Raw genomic sequence first — 17,295 nt, 5'->3', positions numbered from 1 at the left:
CTATTAAAAGTTTCAGAAACAAGACAGGTAGAGGTGATTGTAATACAAACGGACCATGATATGACCAAAAGGCAGGGTAAGTCTCAAGAGCTGAAGGCCTCCTCCAGTCCCCATGTTACATAACTTTGTTGCCTCTTTCCAGTTATGTAACATGGGAACCAGAAGAGACGTTCTTTGTTTCTCTAATGCCCGGTAACCACTCCCCTCGTTTTCCCTCATTCCTGTGGCCTCTTCACCTCTTCTCTTTCCCCTCCCCTGCACTCATGACCTGCCCACCTCCTTCCCTTTATTCCATGGTCTTCTGTCCTCTCCTTTCAGATCCCTCCTTCTTCAGCCCTCTACCTCTTCTACCTATCACCTCCCAGCTTCTCACATCATTCCCTTTTACTCCCCCGCCCCCACCTACATACATTCCCCCTCTCACCTTGACTCACCTATCACCTGCCAGCTTGTGATCCTCCCCCTCTCTCTACCCTTTTATTCTGGCTTCTGCTCTCTTCCTTTCCTGTCCTGATGAAGGGTCTCGGCCCGAAATGTCGACTGATCATTTCCCTCCATAGATACTGCCTGACCAGGTGAGTTCCTCCAGCATTTTGTGTGCATAGCAATCTTTGTAGTGAAGTGTTTTAAACTTAGTTCAGGGTTGAATGAGATGTCAAGATTGTGAGGAGTCTTGGCCCGAGACAGTGAACACAGAGGAGACCAGAATTCACAGCAAGGTTACAAAGATTGTGCCAGGAGCCAAAAACAATTGCAGCTGAACCAAGAGTGGGTGCATGGCAAGCAGTGCTGTCTCATCAGTGAATTGACCTTGATTAAGAAAAGTCTCCAAAATTACAACAAAGAACCAGGAAGGTTAATTGTCCATTTGAGAGCACATTATTTCATGAGTATGTCTCCTCTCTGATCAGTTTGAATAAATCAACACAGTGGAATCAGACCATGGATGAAAAACTTGTAGCAGTAATACATCTGGCAGTGCGGGAAGGTGCCTGACATCCCCAAAATGATCTCCCAAAAATAGTGCAGTACATCAGATTTATCCTAAGAAAGAATACAATTGTAAGTTTGTGTTGTCTTAATAAAAATAATTGAATTTAATTTGTAAAGCAGCGAATATTTCAAAATCAATGACAACACTCTGGTTGGATCAAAAATCCAGTCCAATCTCCAAAATTGATACAGGCTGCAAAACTATTTTCTAGTGATTTCTGCTGTCTAATAGATAAAAGCACCAGTCATAATTCCTTGCATTTAAAAAGAAATTAGCTACTTGTTGTTTGGTTGCAGCCTGAACAGAAACTAGGCTGTTAATAAACTCTGGCATTTATCTCTTCATATACTTGACTAAAAATATCTGTATCTTGTTACATATGGCTAAAATAAAATGTGTTTCACAAGAGTGGCCTAAGGAATGATTCAGAACATCAGCCTGGCCTTCCCAATCTAAATATTGTGCACCATTGGTCTAAATGTTGAAAATCCCTCCTCTGCAGCTTTGTGGGAGTATCTTCAAATGCAGACACAAGAACGCAGCTCACCACCATCAAGGGCTCTTTTCAGTGGACCATAAATTCTGGCCTTAACAATGTTGCTCACATCTCAATAAAGAATAACAAAACAAGTCCCAAGAAGACAACTGATACCTTTTCCTCCATTTTTCTTGCTTTACTTATACATTAACTCCTGACCTCCCTTACTGCCATAACACACAATCCAGGAACTTAGCAACAGGAACAGTGAACTCAGTCAGTTGATTTCCATTCCATTCCATTCTTTAATGAGTGAACCGCTTTCCTACAGAGAAAAATCAGACCCTGCTTCTGATCACTACTTCAGAAATGCAGACTTGTGGACATCAGTTAGGCTATGGTTAAGCTTCATCTTTCAGGCAGCTGAACAGACTATGTTTAAGGTCACACATTGAAAGTTGCTGCTTGTTTGAGGCACCTGGGGGAGCTAGTGCTGTAAAATATGTGCACTCAGTCAGTCTTGAATCTCTAATAATGCACGTGAGTCACAAAGAGCTCAGTGTGTCTAGTTTATTCAAAACTTCTACACAAACTGCCTCAAGAATTTTCCACGTACTTTACTGCAGGCCACGTGACATAATCTCTTAAAGGATGACAACCTGGAAGCAACAATTATTGTTCACAAACAATATTTCATATATGACTCAGCTTCCTCTTAAAATAGAAATAAAATGAGTCAGCAGTTTTGGAATCATTGGTGTCACTTGAGCTGAAGCCATACTGTCATGAGGTATTGTTGGTCTATAATGCATCTCTGGACTAGTATCTTCTCACCTTGACTCTTGTCAAAAAATCAGGTTGGTTACTCCTGAACAGTATTGTCAGAGTCACAGAGTCATACAGCACAGAAACAGGCAAGAAGTCTCCATCAACCAGAAAGCACCCATAAATGCAAATCCCACTTATTCTCCCCATATTCCCATCAATTTTCCACAGATTCTACCATTAATCTGCACTCTGGGGGCAATTTATGATGGCCAATTAACCTACCAACCCACACATTTTTTGGATGTTGGAGGAAACCCATGAGGACAGAGAAAACAAGCAAACTCCACGATCGCACTGGAGATCAGGATTGAACCTGGCTTGCGGGAGCTCAGCAGTTCTCATTGTGCCATTGTGCCTCCCAGCTGCGCCACTCCCAGAGTTGGACTTAACTAAGAAACATCTTCATTCTTTTTTGCCATTCTCCTGGATGTCACTCCCTAAGGTTAAGTTGTCAAAGCAGATTTTAGTGAATTTCTCTCTAATTTTTATAATTTTACCCTCTTACCTCCATTCTGTCATGCAGACTGAAACGCTTCTCCTTGAGGCTTGTGTTGTGATGCTTTCTCTGTGTAAATTGCCTCTTGTCCACTTTCCCTTCTGAATTAGGTGTGAAGAGATTCAACTGCAAACTATATTCAGTAACATTTCAGCAGGATTATACCCTGTTGTGGAAAATATCACTGTTCTGCAGCCTGGGAAGAATATTTCATGGTGATATTTGATTGACCTTCCATGGCAGGTTTCTTCAGTGCTTCCTTAACACTTGAAGCAGGGTGGAAAGGACAAGTAAAACAGCATTTTATTTTATTGCGCTTCGTGAATTGTTCAGACCAAAACCTAAACTGTAGACCATTATCTGATACTTCTGGACATCCATGATAAATCACAATCCCGCTATTGTGTATTTTCTGACAGCACACAAGCCCGAAGGCTTTATTTCAAGACACTTCAATTGGCTGCCAATTAATCTGGTGTTTTCTGTGTAGATCAGCTGGAGTGGCCTTTCATTGCTTCCTCCACAACCAAGAGTGGTATTTCAGGAGGTTTCATTCTGCAATATACTGGTTAGGTCTTCTTTACATTTGTTAATGCTGGGCCAAGAGACAAATCCTCCAGCCACTGCCTTCATCTAAATATGGAATTCTTCTATAATCTATTTTTTTCAATTCCTTCAATACCACTACCTTGTGTCCCCACTTTCTACAATCTTAGTTAGTTGATAATTCACAATGTCTGAGATGAAACAGTTTCATGTCTTCATTCAGAATCTGTCCATTGAAGCAATATTTGCAGAAAGAGAGGTGAACTGTACTAAATTAATGGGGCTGGGCAACTACGCAGTCGAATTTGTGGCCCACACTTCAAAAGTGTGGCATTCCATTCTGCCCTTTGAGAAACGCAGGCTTTGTAAATGTGCAAGCTGTGAGGATAGTTTAACCATGTTTCTTTCTTCTCTGACTTACTGTGAATATTTTGATGGTCAATAAAACTATAATCACATTATCATTAATAAAATGTCTGGAGTTCTGTCCAATTATCTTTAGAAATGCTAATTATTCATAAGTTATGAGGGTCAGTAAAAGTCCTTTGACAGTGTTTCTTAACACAACACATGTCATATCAATTTAAAGATTGAACAGTGAGTAAATGCTGGGAAGCTTTTATCTGCCCTGTATATCCCCATTGTGAATATGTAATTCCATTGAAATGACTCCTTACTCAATCCTTGTTGAAGTGAAATGTATAATCCCATTGTAACCATTGAAGTTCTATTTGACGACCTGAAGTGTAATTCTGAATTGTGGCTTTGTAACATTCTGAAAATTGCATCAAACAGCTGACACAGATAAAAGGCAGGAGAGGAGTGGGCTAAGCACCAGCTGCTCAGAACAGGAAGGGTGTGAGAATGCAAAACTTAGTGTAAGTTCAAAGAGAAAGCTGCAATTTCAGCTGTATGGCAAGTGCAGTTTTACTTTAAACGCAAGATCTCTCAGCCACAAAGATATTCAAATCAAAAGGAAGGATGGCTGGTACAGTCACCAGAAGTTGTGTCTCACTGAATCTTCAGCAGACTGATTCCTGGGATGCTCGTGTGTATACATAGGATTCAGCTTGCAGTATGGAGGGAGAGAGAAACGGAGAACTGTTACATCAAGGTAACTGTAATCTCTCAATCTCAAGTAAAGATGTTTCTCCACAGAATAAGGAAATCAGGGCTTTAGTTATTTATTTAAAATCCCTGGTCGAGACTTCTGTGCAATTGGCAGGAATTCAATTACCAGACTGTTGTAAATGTAGGTAGTGAGAGGGACACTAGTTCCATGCCACTGACGTAATGTGCATTCATACACTTGGAGCAAGGGTCTTCATGTGTAGCTCAAGCTACTTGCGCTTCTGTAATGGGGAAAATCATCTTCTGTTGCTCGTAGACATTTTTTTGTTCTATGCTCATTGTGGCTCCTTTTAATGGACATTGTGTTTGAATGCTCTATACTCAATATCACAGTCGTATTGAGGCAGGAGGACATCCCTTGATGCTGCCATTGTGGGAATAGCTGACTCCTGTCTCAGAATAACCCAACAAAGCCTTCTGGTCAGTAACTAATGCGAAAAGTCGTCCCAGTAAAAATTAATGAAAGCTTGCAACTCTGTATTTAATCACCAATGCTTCCTTCTCTATACAAGTGTAGTTTTCTCATATACGGTCGGTGTTCATGATGCTTAAGCAACAATTGACTAAAACTTGCCCCATTTTCTTTGCTTTACATTGATGCAGTCTTCTAAACACTTCCTTAAATATGTTAAGGATTCCTTCCTCTTTGGCTGTTGAAATTGGACTGCTATCCTGATTGTGCAGACAGTGCCAAGTGCCTTGCAGCATCTTATCCATTGCTGCCTCAAATACTTCGTGATAATTTTATCCCATAAAGTAGCTTGGTATATGAATACAATCCCATGTGGATGATCATTGTTAAGAGATGTTGACTCCTTTCATCCACATAAAGCTAGGCAAAAGCATGGGAAAGATCAAACTAGTGAAGACTGCTCTTGCCAATTCAATGTTCAAATCTTGGTAAGTTGGACAGGGGATGGTTCTTGTCATCTTCTGTTTTGTTAAGTGTCACTTTATAATCCATGCAGTCTTATCTGCCTGCTACCAACGTGATGTGTACTGTCCAATCATCTTGTGTCACTTTCACCAATTATTCCAGTTCATTTATCTCTTCTTCTAAGTGAGCTTTCAGTTCATAGTTTAATTCTATAGATCATTTCAGCATTTGAGCTTTGTTCAGTTTAATCCCATTTAGGAATCCTTAAATATATCTTCTTATTGCTTTGGAATCCTCCTTAAATGTCATGATGGATCCACACTAACTATGTTATTCCCATCTATCCTCAACTATTTCAACCACTCTCCCAGCGAGTTAGTCTGTTTACATGGTCAACTTCTGTAATTGGTAGCCTTGTCTTTTGCCTCGGATGCACATTCCACTTGTTCTAATGTTCTCAGGGTCTCACCAGAGTATGTTCTTAGTTTTATTGTGGTTCAGGGTAAAGGCACCTTAATAATTTTTTGTCTACACAGATCAATTCCCACGAAGAAATATTCTGCATCTCTGACAATATTCGTGTTGATGTCCTGATTAATAATCTTTACTTAAAACTTAATTTTTTTTTACCACCACTAGCAACAAGAATGCTGAATATAAAGTGCTCCTCACATTGTTTATTCATTACGCTGTTGGGTAAACTTCCCCTCTGTGGCTTGGTATTGTAATTGCTTTCCTTCTATTGGAATACTGCTTGACTGCCACCACAGTACTTAGGCCTCCTGTATTCTGTTCAGCCTTCTAAATAGCAACTATATGCCCTTGCTTTCTAAAATTAATATATCTGGCTGATCTTTATTGAGACACTTGGGCTGAACGATTCCTCTGGAAACAGTACACTGGTTTTTACATCACTTATGGCTCAAGCTTTCCTGCCATCGCTGCTGCTCTTGGTCTATATATCATGTTTACACAATTGTTCTGTGCCTGCTGAAATTCCTTTCCATCTTTAGAGGATATTTCCATAGATATAGCTACCTAGCATGCCCATTTGAATATTAGGTCTTGAGTATTAAGTAATGTACCAGATGTGCTCATCCATTAGTTGACAAACAATCTGCTGGAGGAACTCAGCAGGTTGAGCAGCATCTGTGGGGGGAAAGGAATTGTTGATGTTTTGGGTTGAAACCCTGCATCAGGGCTCAGCCCTGATGCAGGTTTTGATCCAAAATATTGACAGATGCTGCTCGACCTGCTGACTTCCTCCAGCAGATTGTTTATTGCTCCAGATTCCAGCATCTGCAGTCCCTTGCGTCTCCAGTTGACAAACAAACTTATCTCCAGTGTATTGGTTTATTATTATCTCTGTACATGTAAAACAGTGAAAAGTTTTTGTTTCAATGCCAACCAGACAGATCATTCCATACATAAGTAGATAGAGGTAGTACAAAAAGAAAAAAAAGACTTAACTTTCAGAACAACTATATCGTTGCTTATCACCTCTCCTGAACTCTGGTTAAAGTTTTCCATTATCACTGATGGCATTGGATTGAAATGATTTTGGCACTTCTCTGTTATTTTGCTAAGAGTGTCATCGATTATTCAAGTGAGATTTCCAGCATTACACAAATATATAGCCCAATTTTGACTAAAAAGATCACCTTCTTACGTTCATGTATAGCTTAATTCCAAGTATCTTTGGTCTTGCTCTCTTTGTCAATATTGTTATGTGAAAAGAAAACATTTCTATCGATGTATGAATTGAAGAAGCTCCTGCACCGTGTCAAAGTACGAAAGTTTCTGATCTGACTGGTCTAGGATTGGACCTCCAGTTTGAATTGTCACCACTTCAACAGTCACTCAGCATGACTTTTTATCCACAGCCAGTTTTGCTTACATTGCCTTTTTTTTCTTTTCTTGCGCTTGAGTCCACACCCCAGACTTGGCACAATTTATTGTTACGTTGTTGTTGATTTATTGTCAGCTTCTCAGCTTTGACAGCCCTCGACAGCTTTGCCACTTTTGGTGGCAGTGATTCTTTTCCATCCTCAAAGTAGATGTTCCAAGTGAGTTTTTAAATTTCTAACAAAGTCTATTGCTGACCACCCCGAAACATTGTGACAAGAGGAACTCAAAGTTTGTTGATTTTATTCGAAGGTTCTTCTCAGACTTTCTATGTCCAGCCCAGAGAACAGCTGGTCAAATGACACAATCCACAAAGAGTTGACAGTCCAACAGCAGCAAACTGCTGTTCACAACAGACTTTACATTACAAGTGTCTTCAGATCGGAAATGTAGAGAAATGGCCATGAACTTCAATATGGGATGGAAAATGAAAGTTGGAAGCTACGCCAATATGTGCGTGGACTCACCGAGGAAGCTCCAAGTGAAGGCAGGGTTTGTGCTTTCCGCTGCTTCACCGGCCTCGGCGGGGTTCCGACGCTGGCCACCAGGTGGCGAACGGGGGCCTGGTCCCCCCCGCTGCCCCGCCAGCCCATCTTGCCGGTAATGGGCGGTCATTTCAGCGGCTTAACGAAGGTGGCGGAGTCGGGGCCGGTCGTCAGATGGATCGAAAAGCCGGCGTCCGGGCGGAGCTGTTGAAGGCCTGACGAGTCGGTCGGCCGGCTGGTGGGTCTGGAGTCTGGAACGGGCGCAGGATGGCCGGGCTGATCAAGAAACAGATTCTCAAACACCTGTCCAGGTAGGAGGCGGGGCCAGAGGCCGCTGACAGCCGGGGGAGAGGGGGAGAGGGGGGGGCAGGGCAGCGGGCTGGGGTCACGGAGGGGAAAGGGGCAGGGGGATGCCGGGGGTCACGGAGGGGAGAGGGGGCAGGGGATGCCGGGGGTCACGGGGGAGAGGGGCAGGGGGTGCCGGGGGTCACGGAGGGGAGAGGGGGCAGGGGGTGCCGGGGGTCACGGAGGGGAGGGGGCAGGGGGTCACGGAGGGGAGGAGGGGGCAGGGGTTGCCGGGGGTCACGGAGGGGAGAGGGGGCAGGGGGTGCCGGGGGTCACGGGGAGGGGGGAGGGGGTGCGGGGTCAGGGGGGAGGGGGGCAGGGGGGAGGGGGGAGGGGGGGGGGGACGGAGGGGGGGGCAGGGGGGTGCCGGGGGTCACGGAGGGGGGGGGGGCAGGGGGTCACGGAGGGAGAGGGGGCAGGGGGGTGCCGGGGGTCACGGAGGGGAGGGGGGGCAGGGGGTGCCGGGGGTCACGGAGGAGAGAGGGGGCAGGGGGGTGCCGGGGGTCACGGAGGAGAGAGGGGGTAGGGGGTGCCGGGGGTCACGGAGGGGAGAGGGGGCAGGGGGGTGGGGGTCACGGAGGGGAGGGGCAGGGGGTCACGGAGGGGAGGGGGCAGGGGGTCACGGAGGGGAGAGGGGGCAGGGGGGTGCCGGCGGTCACGGAGGGGAGAGGGGGCAGGGGGGTGCCGGGGGTCACGGAGGGGAGAGGGGGCAGGGGGGTGGGGGGTCACGGAGGGGAGAGGGGGCAGGGGGGTGCCGGGGGTCACGGAGGGGAGAGGGGGCAGGGGCTGGGCGGGGGTCATGGAGGGGAGAGGTTGAATGGAGATGCCGGGGGTCACGGGGGGGGGGAAGGGGTCAAGGAGCTGGGCAGGGGTGCTGGAGGGAGAGGAAGGAAGGGAGGTGGGAAGAGGGGACAAGGAGCTGGCTGGGGGATTTCTGTGGGTCACGGAGGGGAGAGAGAGGCAAGTAGAGGGGACAGGGAGGTAGATCACAGAGAGGAGAGCTGCAAGGAGCTGGGCGGGGGTGCTGGAGGTCACGGGGATAGATCATGGAGGGGAGAGGGGTCAAGGAGCTGGCTAGGGGGATGCTGGGGGTCACGGAGGGGAGAGGGGACAGGAAGGTGCTGGGGGTCATGGAGGGGAGAGGAGTCAAGGAGCTTTGTAGGGGGATGCTGGGGGTCACGGGGACAGAGAAGGAGGTCATTGGAGGGGAGGGGGTAAGGAGCTGCGCGGGAGGGTGCTGGAGGTCACTGAGGGGCAAGGGAAGGAGGCTACTGGGGGGTGATGGAGCTGGGTCAAGGGCGAGAGTGTGGAAGGTGGGATAGGTTTTCTTAATGGATGTATTTCTACTTTTTAATAAAATGTGTTGGGGCCTCACAGAGGTCAAAGGAGTGGATTGGTAGCTACAAAAGTAGTGGATGCATTGACTCATCTTCGAAATTCTGTAGTTTATAAAACATCCCTGCTGATTTGAGGGTGGCGAATATAATGGAGGGAAAATGAGAGTCCAATAATCATAAGAAACTGGGGAACTGCAGACCAGTTAGCCAAACAACAATAGGACTGGAAATGCTAACTATTATCAAGGGTGTGATGGCAGGACACCTGGAAAATATCAATGGGATTAGATGTAGTAAATATGGATTTACAAAAGGGTAACTATGTTTGCCATGTACTGGAATTTCCTGAGGATAGAATGGGTAAAATTGATAAAGAAGAACCATGGTGTATTTGAATTTTCAAAAGGTATTTGATAAAGTCCTACATATGAACTTTGTGTGCAACATTAAAACATATGGGATTAGGGCAATATATGAGAAAGGATTGAAAATTCATTGACAGGTAGGGAATAGAGAAGTAATAAATGGGTCTTTTCAGGGTGTCAGGTGGTGACCAGTGGGATATTATAGGGATCAGTGCTTGGGACCCTGCTGTTAACAATATTAATCAATGATTTGGATGAGGGAGCCAAATGTAATATTTCTTAATTTACCATTGACACAATTGCTGGGATTGTGATGTATGAAAAGAATGCAAAACAGTTTTAAGGCGATTTCAACAAACTGAGTGGTAAATGCAGTTTAACTTGCATAAATGTGGAGTTCTGCACTCTGGTAGGAAAAAGAAAAACGCAGAATATTGTTTAACGGGTAACCAATTGGGAAATGTTTATGTAGAAAGGGATCAGTTTGTGTTTGCCTTAGAAGGCAAATGGTATTATAGGCTTTGTTTCAAGAGTACAGGAACAAGGATGTATTACTTAAATTGTACAGATTCTTGGTGAGATTATACCTGGTGTATTCTGTGCAGTCATGGTGCCCTTACCCAAAAATTGTATACTTGCCTTTGAGGGAGTGTTGAGGATTCAGCAAAATGATTCCTGGGATGAGGGGAACTGTCGAATGATGGGAGATTGGGTCAAGGTGGTACTAGAGTTTGGAGGAAGGAGAGGAGATCTCATTGAATTGGAATTTTGAATGTTAGTGCTTTACAGGTTGGATGTTTCCTCTGGCAGGGTAATCTGGAATGAGGGGTCACAGTAGCAGGATATGGTGTAAGACATTTTAGACTGAGATAATGAAAAATTTCTTCACTTGTGGTGATGAACCTGTGGAACTCTCTACCACAGAAATCTGTGCAGGTGAAGTTGCTGAATGTCTGTGAGAAGAAAGATGGATTACTAGATACAAAAGGTATCAAAGGATATGGGGAGAGAGTGGATACATGGTATTGAGAGAGGATCAGTCATCATTGTGTTGAATTATAGAATAAGCTCAAAGGGCTGAATGATCTGCTTCAGCTCTTATTGTCATTCTGAGAATGGATGATAAATTACTGTGGCAGTTTGGCTGATGATATTAAAAATTGGACCTATCCCTTGGCTGAAAAATACTTCTAATCTCAAAGTCTTAAGACGGTAATGTTGCTTACAAAATTGAAACAGAAAACCAAATCTGTTTCTCCATTCATTGAAGTGTGGTGTGTGCTCTGTGTTAGAACAGGAAATAGAAAGAGGAATACGTTCAGCCTCCTGTACCAGTTCTGCTATTCAATAAGGTTATGATAGATCTTCTCCTTTCTACCACTTTTCCTGCGTTAACCCCATATTCCTTGATTCCTTTAATGTCCAAAAATATATTGATCTCTTTTTTTTGAGTACACTTGGGGACTGGGTCACTACAGTCCTCTTAGGCAATGAATTCCAAGATTAATTAACCTCTTGCTTTATGAATAGCTGATGTATTTTGAGATTGCTGCCTCTCAACACCAGAGCCATGGGGTAAACGTTATCTTGCTCTTACTCTGTCAAGCCAAATAAGAATCTTGTTTGTTTCAAGTGTTTCTCATTCTGCTTAACTGTAGAGGATATATATCCAGTCTGCTTAATCTCTCCTCATTTGGTAATCCCTCCATCCCAAAAACCAAAAAAAAACTGCAGGTGCTGGAAAAACAGAAAATGCTGGGAATATTCAACAGGTCAGGCTATATCTGTGGGAAGAGAAACAGTATTAATGTCTCAGGTTGAAGACCCTTTGTCAGATTGAAGGTTTAGGTTCCAGATCAGAGGTGTAGCTATGGGCACTCGCATGGGCCCAAGCCATCCTGTCTTTTTGTGGGATATGTGAATAGTCTTTGTTTCAGTCTGACCGGGCCCACTCTCTCAACTCTTTTTATGGTATATCGATGATTGCATTTGTGCTGCTTCCTGTAATCATGCAGAACTTGACATTTGCATTACTTTTGGTACCAATTTCCACCCTGCTCTCTCCTTCATGTGGTCAATCTCTGACTCTTCCTTTTCTGAATCTGTCTCCATCTCATGAGATAGGTCTAGCTATGAACATCCATTACAGGCCTACCGACTCCCACAGCTGTCTTGACTATTCTTCATCCCACCCTGCCTCCTGTAAGGATTCTATTCTATTCTCCCAGTTTCTCTGTCATATTTGTTCCAGTGATGAGACTTTCTGTACAGTTGCCTCTGAGAGTTCTTTCTTGAACCATGGCTTTCCTTCTGCCGTTGTTGACAAAGCCCTTGATGGCATCTCATCCATTTCCCATGTCCCTACTCTTACCCACTCCTTTGTTCTGCCCGGAGTTCCTCTGGTCCTCGCCTCACACCCCACCAGCCTCCACATTCAAGAGATCATTCTCTGCAATCCCTCCCACCTTCAAGGATTGCACTACTGGATACATTTTCCCCTCTCATCCCCTTCCAGTGTTTCACAGGGACAATTCCACCCCAGTTTTATCCTTGATATTGACATCTCCTTTTCCTCATCCTCCCTACAGCTTAACAGCTCTTTTCACCTTCCCAGTTCTGATGAAGTGTTTTCAACCTGAAATGTTAACTGTTTCTCTTACCACAGATGCAGCCTGACCTGCTGAGTACTTCCAGCATTTTCATTTACAGCCAGCTGCATGGCAAACAGGCTTCAGTTTAACAAAACCAGGAGAGGGCACTTCTCTAGTGCCTTCCCTCAGTGTTGTACTAAGCTTTGAATCTAGATTTGTGTTCATCTAAAGACAGGCTACTTTCTGCCTCTAAGATAACAATGACATCATTTTAGAACCTGGACTTGCTGATTTTAAACATCTGTGTGTTTCGATTTGTAGAGATTCTACTTGGTGTTTGCTAAGCTGAATCAGCAACCTCAAATTCGGAACAGGAATTTATCAATCTGATACCTTGGTATCAATAAATTGAATTTTCTTAATATCCCATTTGGTGAATGGACGAGTGATTGAGACGCATGAATTTGTAAGACGTTGAAGATTGCAAGTCTTGTCTGATTGACCTTTGCCAGAGAAGTAGGGTTTGGTCCAGAGAGATCAATATTAATCTGAGTTTTTGCATGTTTCCCATTCTGTGATCCTTTGAGTAACTGTTGGGTGAGAACAAAAATTGGCTTAACTGTGATTGCAGGGTATTTGGCCAAATACCATTGAGAGCATTTTGTAAGTGAAGAAAAGATGAAAAAATTGAAAAGGGGAGGGGAATATTGATTGCTGTTTCTGTTTGGTTTTGGTATTGTCTATTTTTTTTGTGTAGTGATCTAACATGAAAACTTGTAACATTCTGTGCAGGAGTCTGATTCACTGTTAATGCGTCATGTTGGAATTCTTTGTTGCATGCTACGTATTTTTTTCTACCTTGAAGCCAAAGTCTGCAATGAGAAACTGGATTTAAATCATTTCTGTTTTAATGTTATTTGTGCTGTTGTGATTTTTTTCATGTGCACTTATGGGTGTTCAAATAGGTAATCTGTTTATAGGTTGGAATAGGATTGAAGAAATAGGATGTGTGTCTCATGAAGAAAATTAGCTCAGAGGGTGTGACAACAGATAAGATATAAACCAGAATTGATCATGAGTTCAGGGTTCAAGGAGTGGGGAATATGAAGAGATTTAAGACCCGGTGAGTGAGGGGGCAGGCTCAGCAGAAGCAACTGAATAAATTTTCTTGATCTTGTTGACAAAAGTCCAGGAACTACTTGTGCATGTTGGTGAGGGAGATGCTTTGTTGTGGATCTGAAAGGCCAAAAGTAATTTTTTCTTTCCTTAACTGTCTTTTGAATAGTCAGCACTTTGAGCAATGGAGAATAAATCCAAATAAGTGGCCCAGCCAGATCTGTTGCTGGATGGTTGTGAGTCTGCCAAAAATATTAAAATCTGTGTCCCTTGTTCTTGAGACACTGCGAATGAGGGCTATGCTTGGTAATAGTAGGGGAAGGGGATAACTGAAGTAAGAGTAACAATTTTAATTTGGGAGGATACATTCAAGACGTTTGAAGGCTTGTTGGAGCTGATATTGCTAACAGTTCCCTCAGTAAATATTTCCAATGCCCCTCCAACAGCTCCCTCCTCACACTTAATCCGATGTCATCTCCTTCTTATCAAAGAACCTGTCCTAGACCTTGTTGTCCCATTATCAACCTCCCAACAAAGCAAAAAATAGACTGTTACCTCCCGAAGTCATGTTTATCTTTCTTGCAGTTCCAATATATTTTTTGGCCTTGCATCTTTATTGAAATAAAACTTCATTAAGGTCACAAATTGTTAGTTGTGGCGCTATTCCTCCTCATCCTCCTTGCTTCTTTGCAAGCTTCATGCTGTCTGCACCATTTGCCTCCCCTCCATTATCTAGCTGAGTAGAACTATCCTTGCTTTGTTCTATCCTTTTCCATTGAATCGTGACCAGCATATGTCGTGGTTACCCGCAATAGATAGATGACCAGGAGAAGCGGAAGATTACTCAAGAAGTTAAACTTTTATTTGAAAAGAAAAGTTGTGACAGTCAGTCAGTTACTAGTCACGCTCTGACTACTGCCCTTTCTGACTTCCCCAGAGCAAGGCTCGAGGGCCTTTTTTAAACCATTTTTCTTAGCTTATTTACATTGTTACAATCCATCATGTTCTCTCTTATCTGCACAGTTTCATCCTTTACCATTTGCCTCCTTTCACAATTGTATCCCAGCTCACAACCATTTGTCTTTCGCCACAGTCACTTCCTGACTCAATCGCAGGGTGCCGCAATTATGTATGGGTATTGGGGATATTGGTACTAGGCTACAGAACTATAACTCAGTCACAGGGTGCCCCAATTATTTATGGGAATTGGGAGTCCTGGTACTTGACTGCAGAGTTATCAGTTATAAAACAATACTAGGCTTATTCGCTACAAGGCTAATGGTTATAAAACATTACAATGTGCCCCTATAACCTATGACCTCTGAGACTTGCTAGCATCTGGCTTATCAGTTAAAAAACTATCAGCTTCAGAACTGCTGCAGAATCATTAGTCGCACTAACCCTAACGACCCTTAGCTACACAATAGATCAATAGTGTCTTCCTAGGAATGTGCTAACCATGGTTTAATGAACTACACTAAATCAAAAGTGTCTCCCTAAGAATGGGCTAACTATTTCTTTAATGAGCCATATGTTTCCCGCACTAAGAGTTTCCCGCGCCTGAGCTGAAGAAGAAGGAGGCCCAGTGGCCATGTTAAGGAGATCAGCAGCCACCTTAAGCAGAGAGCAAATTATGAATAAAAAGTACAGCCTCTACTTTCTATATATTCCATACATATCATCTGCAAAGCCTTGTTTTTTTTTGTTGCCTTTGGAGCCCCTCAATGTCCCTCTTAGGTCCCTTTTTCTATTTTTTCATTTACTTGGGTGAAGTCATCTTCAAACACATCAAAGCACTGTTTTACCTCTCCATCACTCCTCACAGCTACTTCACTCTTCTGCTATACCTAATAGTTGTCTGACTTTCAATATTGGAGGAGCAGAAATGACCACCATCTAAATAATCTGGAAGATTCGTTGTCCCTAACTGTAAACTCCATTTCCAGATCAATGTTTTATCCCTGATGATGGTCTGATGCAGAGTCAGATAATTTGACATCTTGCTCATGTTTGCAACTCCAAAATAAGCTTATAACCAGCGATCTCCTGCATCATTAAAGCTACCTATTTCATCTCTAATATTGGATGACTTCATTACTGCAGCAAATGAGAAGAAGCAGAATCTTTAGCCATGCTACTTTTTTTTGTCTCCGGACTGGACTTTTCCAGGATTTCCCATCAATCACTGTCTTTCATCCAATATAAAGTTGTCTTCAGCCAAAATTCTGCTGTGTGTAGCCCTGTGGTTGCTGACTTCCACTGGCTGCTGGTCTGAAAGCACTTCCATTTTAGTGTGCTAATCCTTGACTTCAAATTTTCCCAAGACCTTTCCTCTTCCAATTTCTCTTTTCTCCTCCAAATATGCAAGCCTTAAATAATAATGGTTGTCCAATTCTTGCCTTTCATGAGAACTCCATTTTAATCATTTCACCATTGGCTGCTCTGATTTCTGCTTTCTTTGCCCGGTTCTGGAATTCTCTCCTTCAACCTCTCCTAATTTTTAACATGCTTCTAAAAACCTTCCTCTTTGATGCAGCGTTTGTACATTTATCCTGATATTTCTTGATATTTGATCAAAAATTATTGTTATTGGTCTTGTTAAGTGACCAGATGTTTTGTTTATTGAACACACTGTGAATGCAAATGATCTGATTTGCTTAGTAAAAATGGTTGTCATCTAACAAACAATGATTTCTAAACTTAATGCTGTTGTAAATGTTATAAGAAATTAAAATGCAAACAGTTAATGTTTTTAACTTGTCTTTGCAAAATTGATAGTTGAGAGCAGATAATCTCAAACAAGATTACAGTACTGTATCTAAAAAAGCCACCAGCATATTATCTTTTCCTATTAAATCAGGTGGGTTGCTGCATTAACCTTTGGGTTTTTTGTATTGAACTTAATTGTATTGTATTCAATAATTATGATTTTATAAAACTTGATAAAAATATTCCTGCAACTATTTATAACAGTGCATGGGGACTGCTGATTTGTAGGTCTGGAAGAGATTAAAGAAATAGAAAGGGGATTCCATGGAGGGATTTCAAAATCAGGATGATCAGGATCCTGCATTAGTTGACCAGGACAAGGACATTGGATATTTGGGACTTCATCGTAGTTAGGTTTTGGTAGAAATCAAGTGTATGGTGGGAGCAATAGAAGAGGTTTGTGTCATCGCTGATTAACTGGACTCTTGCACTCATTTCTTGCGCACAAGGAGAACAGTCTGGCCCCTTGCACTGAACTATTCTAAAGTGTTCCTTTTAAACAGATATTGACCAATTAAAATCTTGTGCCTCTTAGAATCCTTCATTTGCATACATAAAATACCAATCACGTTCCAGTAATATAGGTGTTGATAATCAATAGAAACTACATGTTAATGGCCAATAATACCTTAGAGTTAGTAAAGTAATTGTCCAATAGTTAGTGTGTGCCTTGCAATTCTTCGTTTGCATCCTCATCTTGGTGTGCCTGGTGACCTCAGCTCCCATGCTGTACAGAGGAGCTCTGCTCTCAAGGACCTTGCTCAGCACAGGTAACTGCAAACCATCTCTGTTTGCACACTATCTTAACCCTTGCCTTGCCACAGCTTCCATGTTTGGAATCGTCATAAAAACAAAATGTGACTTGTTCAAGCTTTTTGTTTAATTTTTTTTTTGCTTTTCTGCCTTATTAATTGAAATTAGTGATGTGTTGAAATGACAGCATTGAGTAATGTATGTTTGACTTGTCTTTAATTGCATTTCAGCAGTTGAGTTCAAATGACACATGCAATATTGGAGCAATAGTTAAACCAA

At 42.8% G+C, this 17,295-nt stretch overlaps 1 protein-coding gene across 2 annotated transcripts in view; it reads left to right on the top strand.

Annotated features, from left to right (window-relative positions):
- The first annotated feature begins 7,826 nt into the window (after positions 1 to 7,826).
- Positions 7,827 to 17,295, top strand: part of bltp3a (bridge-like lipid transfer protein family member 3A) — a 102,099-nt gene continuing 92,630 nt past the window's right edge. Inside the window, exon 1 of one of the 2 annotated variants that reach the window (XM_052034536.1) lies at positions 7,827 to 8,051. In XM_052034536.1, the coding sequence (XP_051890496.1) occupies positions 8,008 to 8,051 (44 nt within the window). In that variant the 5' untranslated portion in view covers positions 7,827 to 8,007. The remainder of the gene's footprint in view (positions 8,052 to 17,295) is intronic. The other variant, XM_052034537.1, reaches the window with a different exon arrangement.

This window comes from Pristis pectinata, chromosome 20 (genome assembly GCF_009764475.1).
Source record: "Pristis pectinata isolate sPriPec2 chromosome 20, sPriPec2.1.pri, whole genome shotgun sequence".
NCBI classification, from domain to species: domain Eukaryota; kingdom Metazoa; phylum Chordata; class Chondrichthyes; order Rhinopristiformes; family Pristidae; genus Pristis; species Pristis pectinata.
This window is presented reverse-complemented; position numbering and strand designations above follow the sequence as displayed.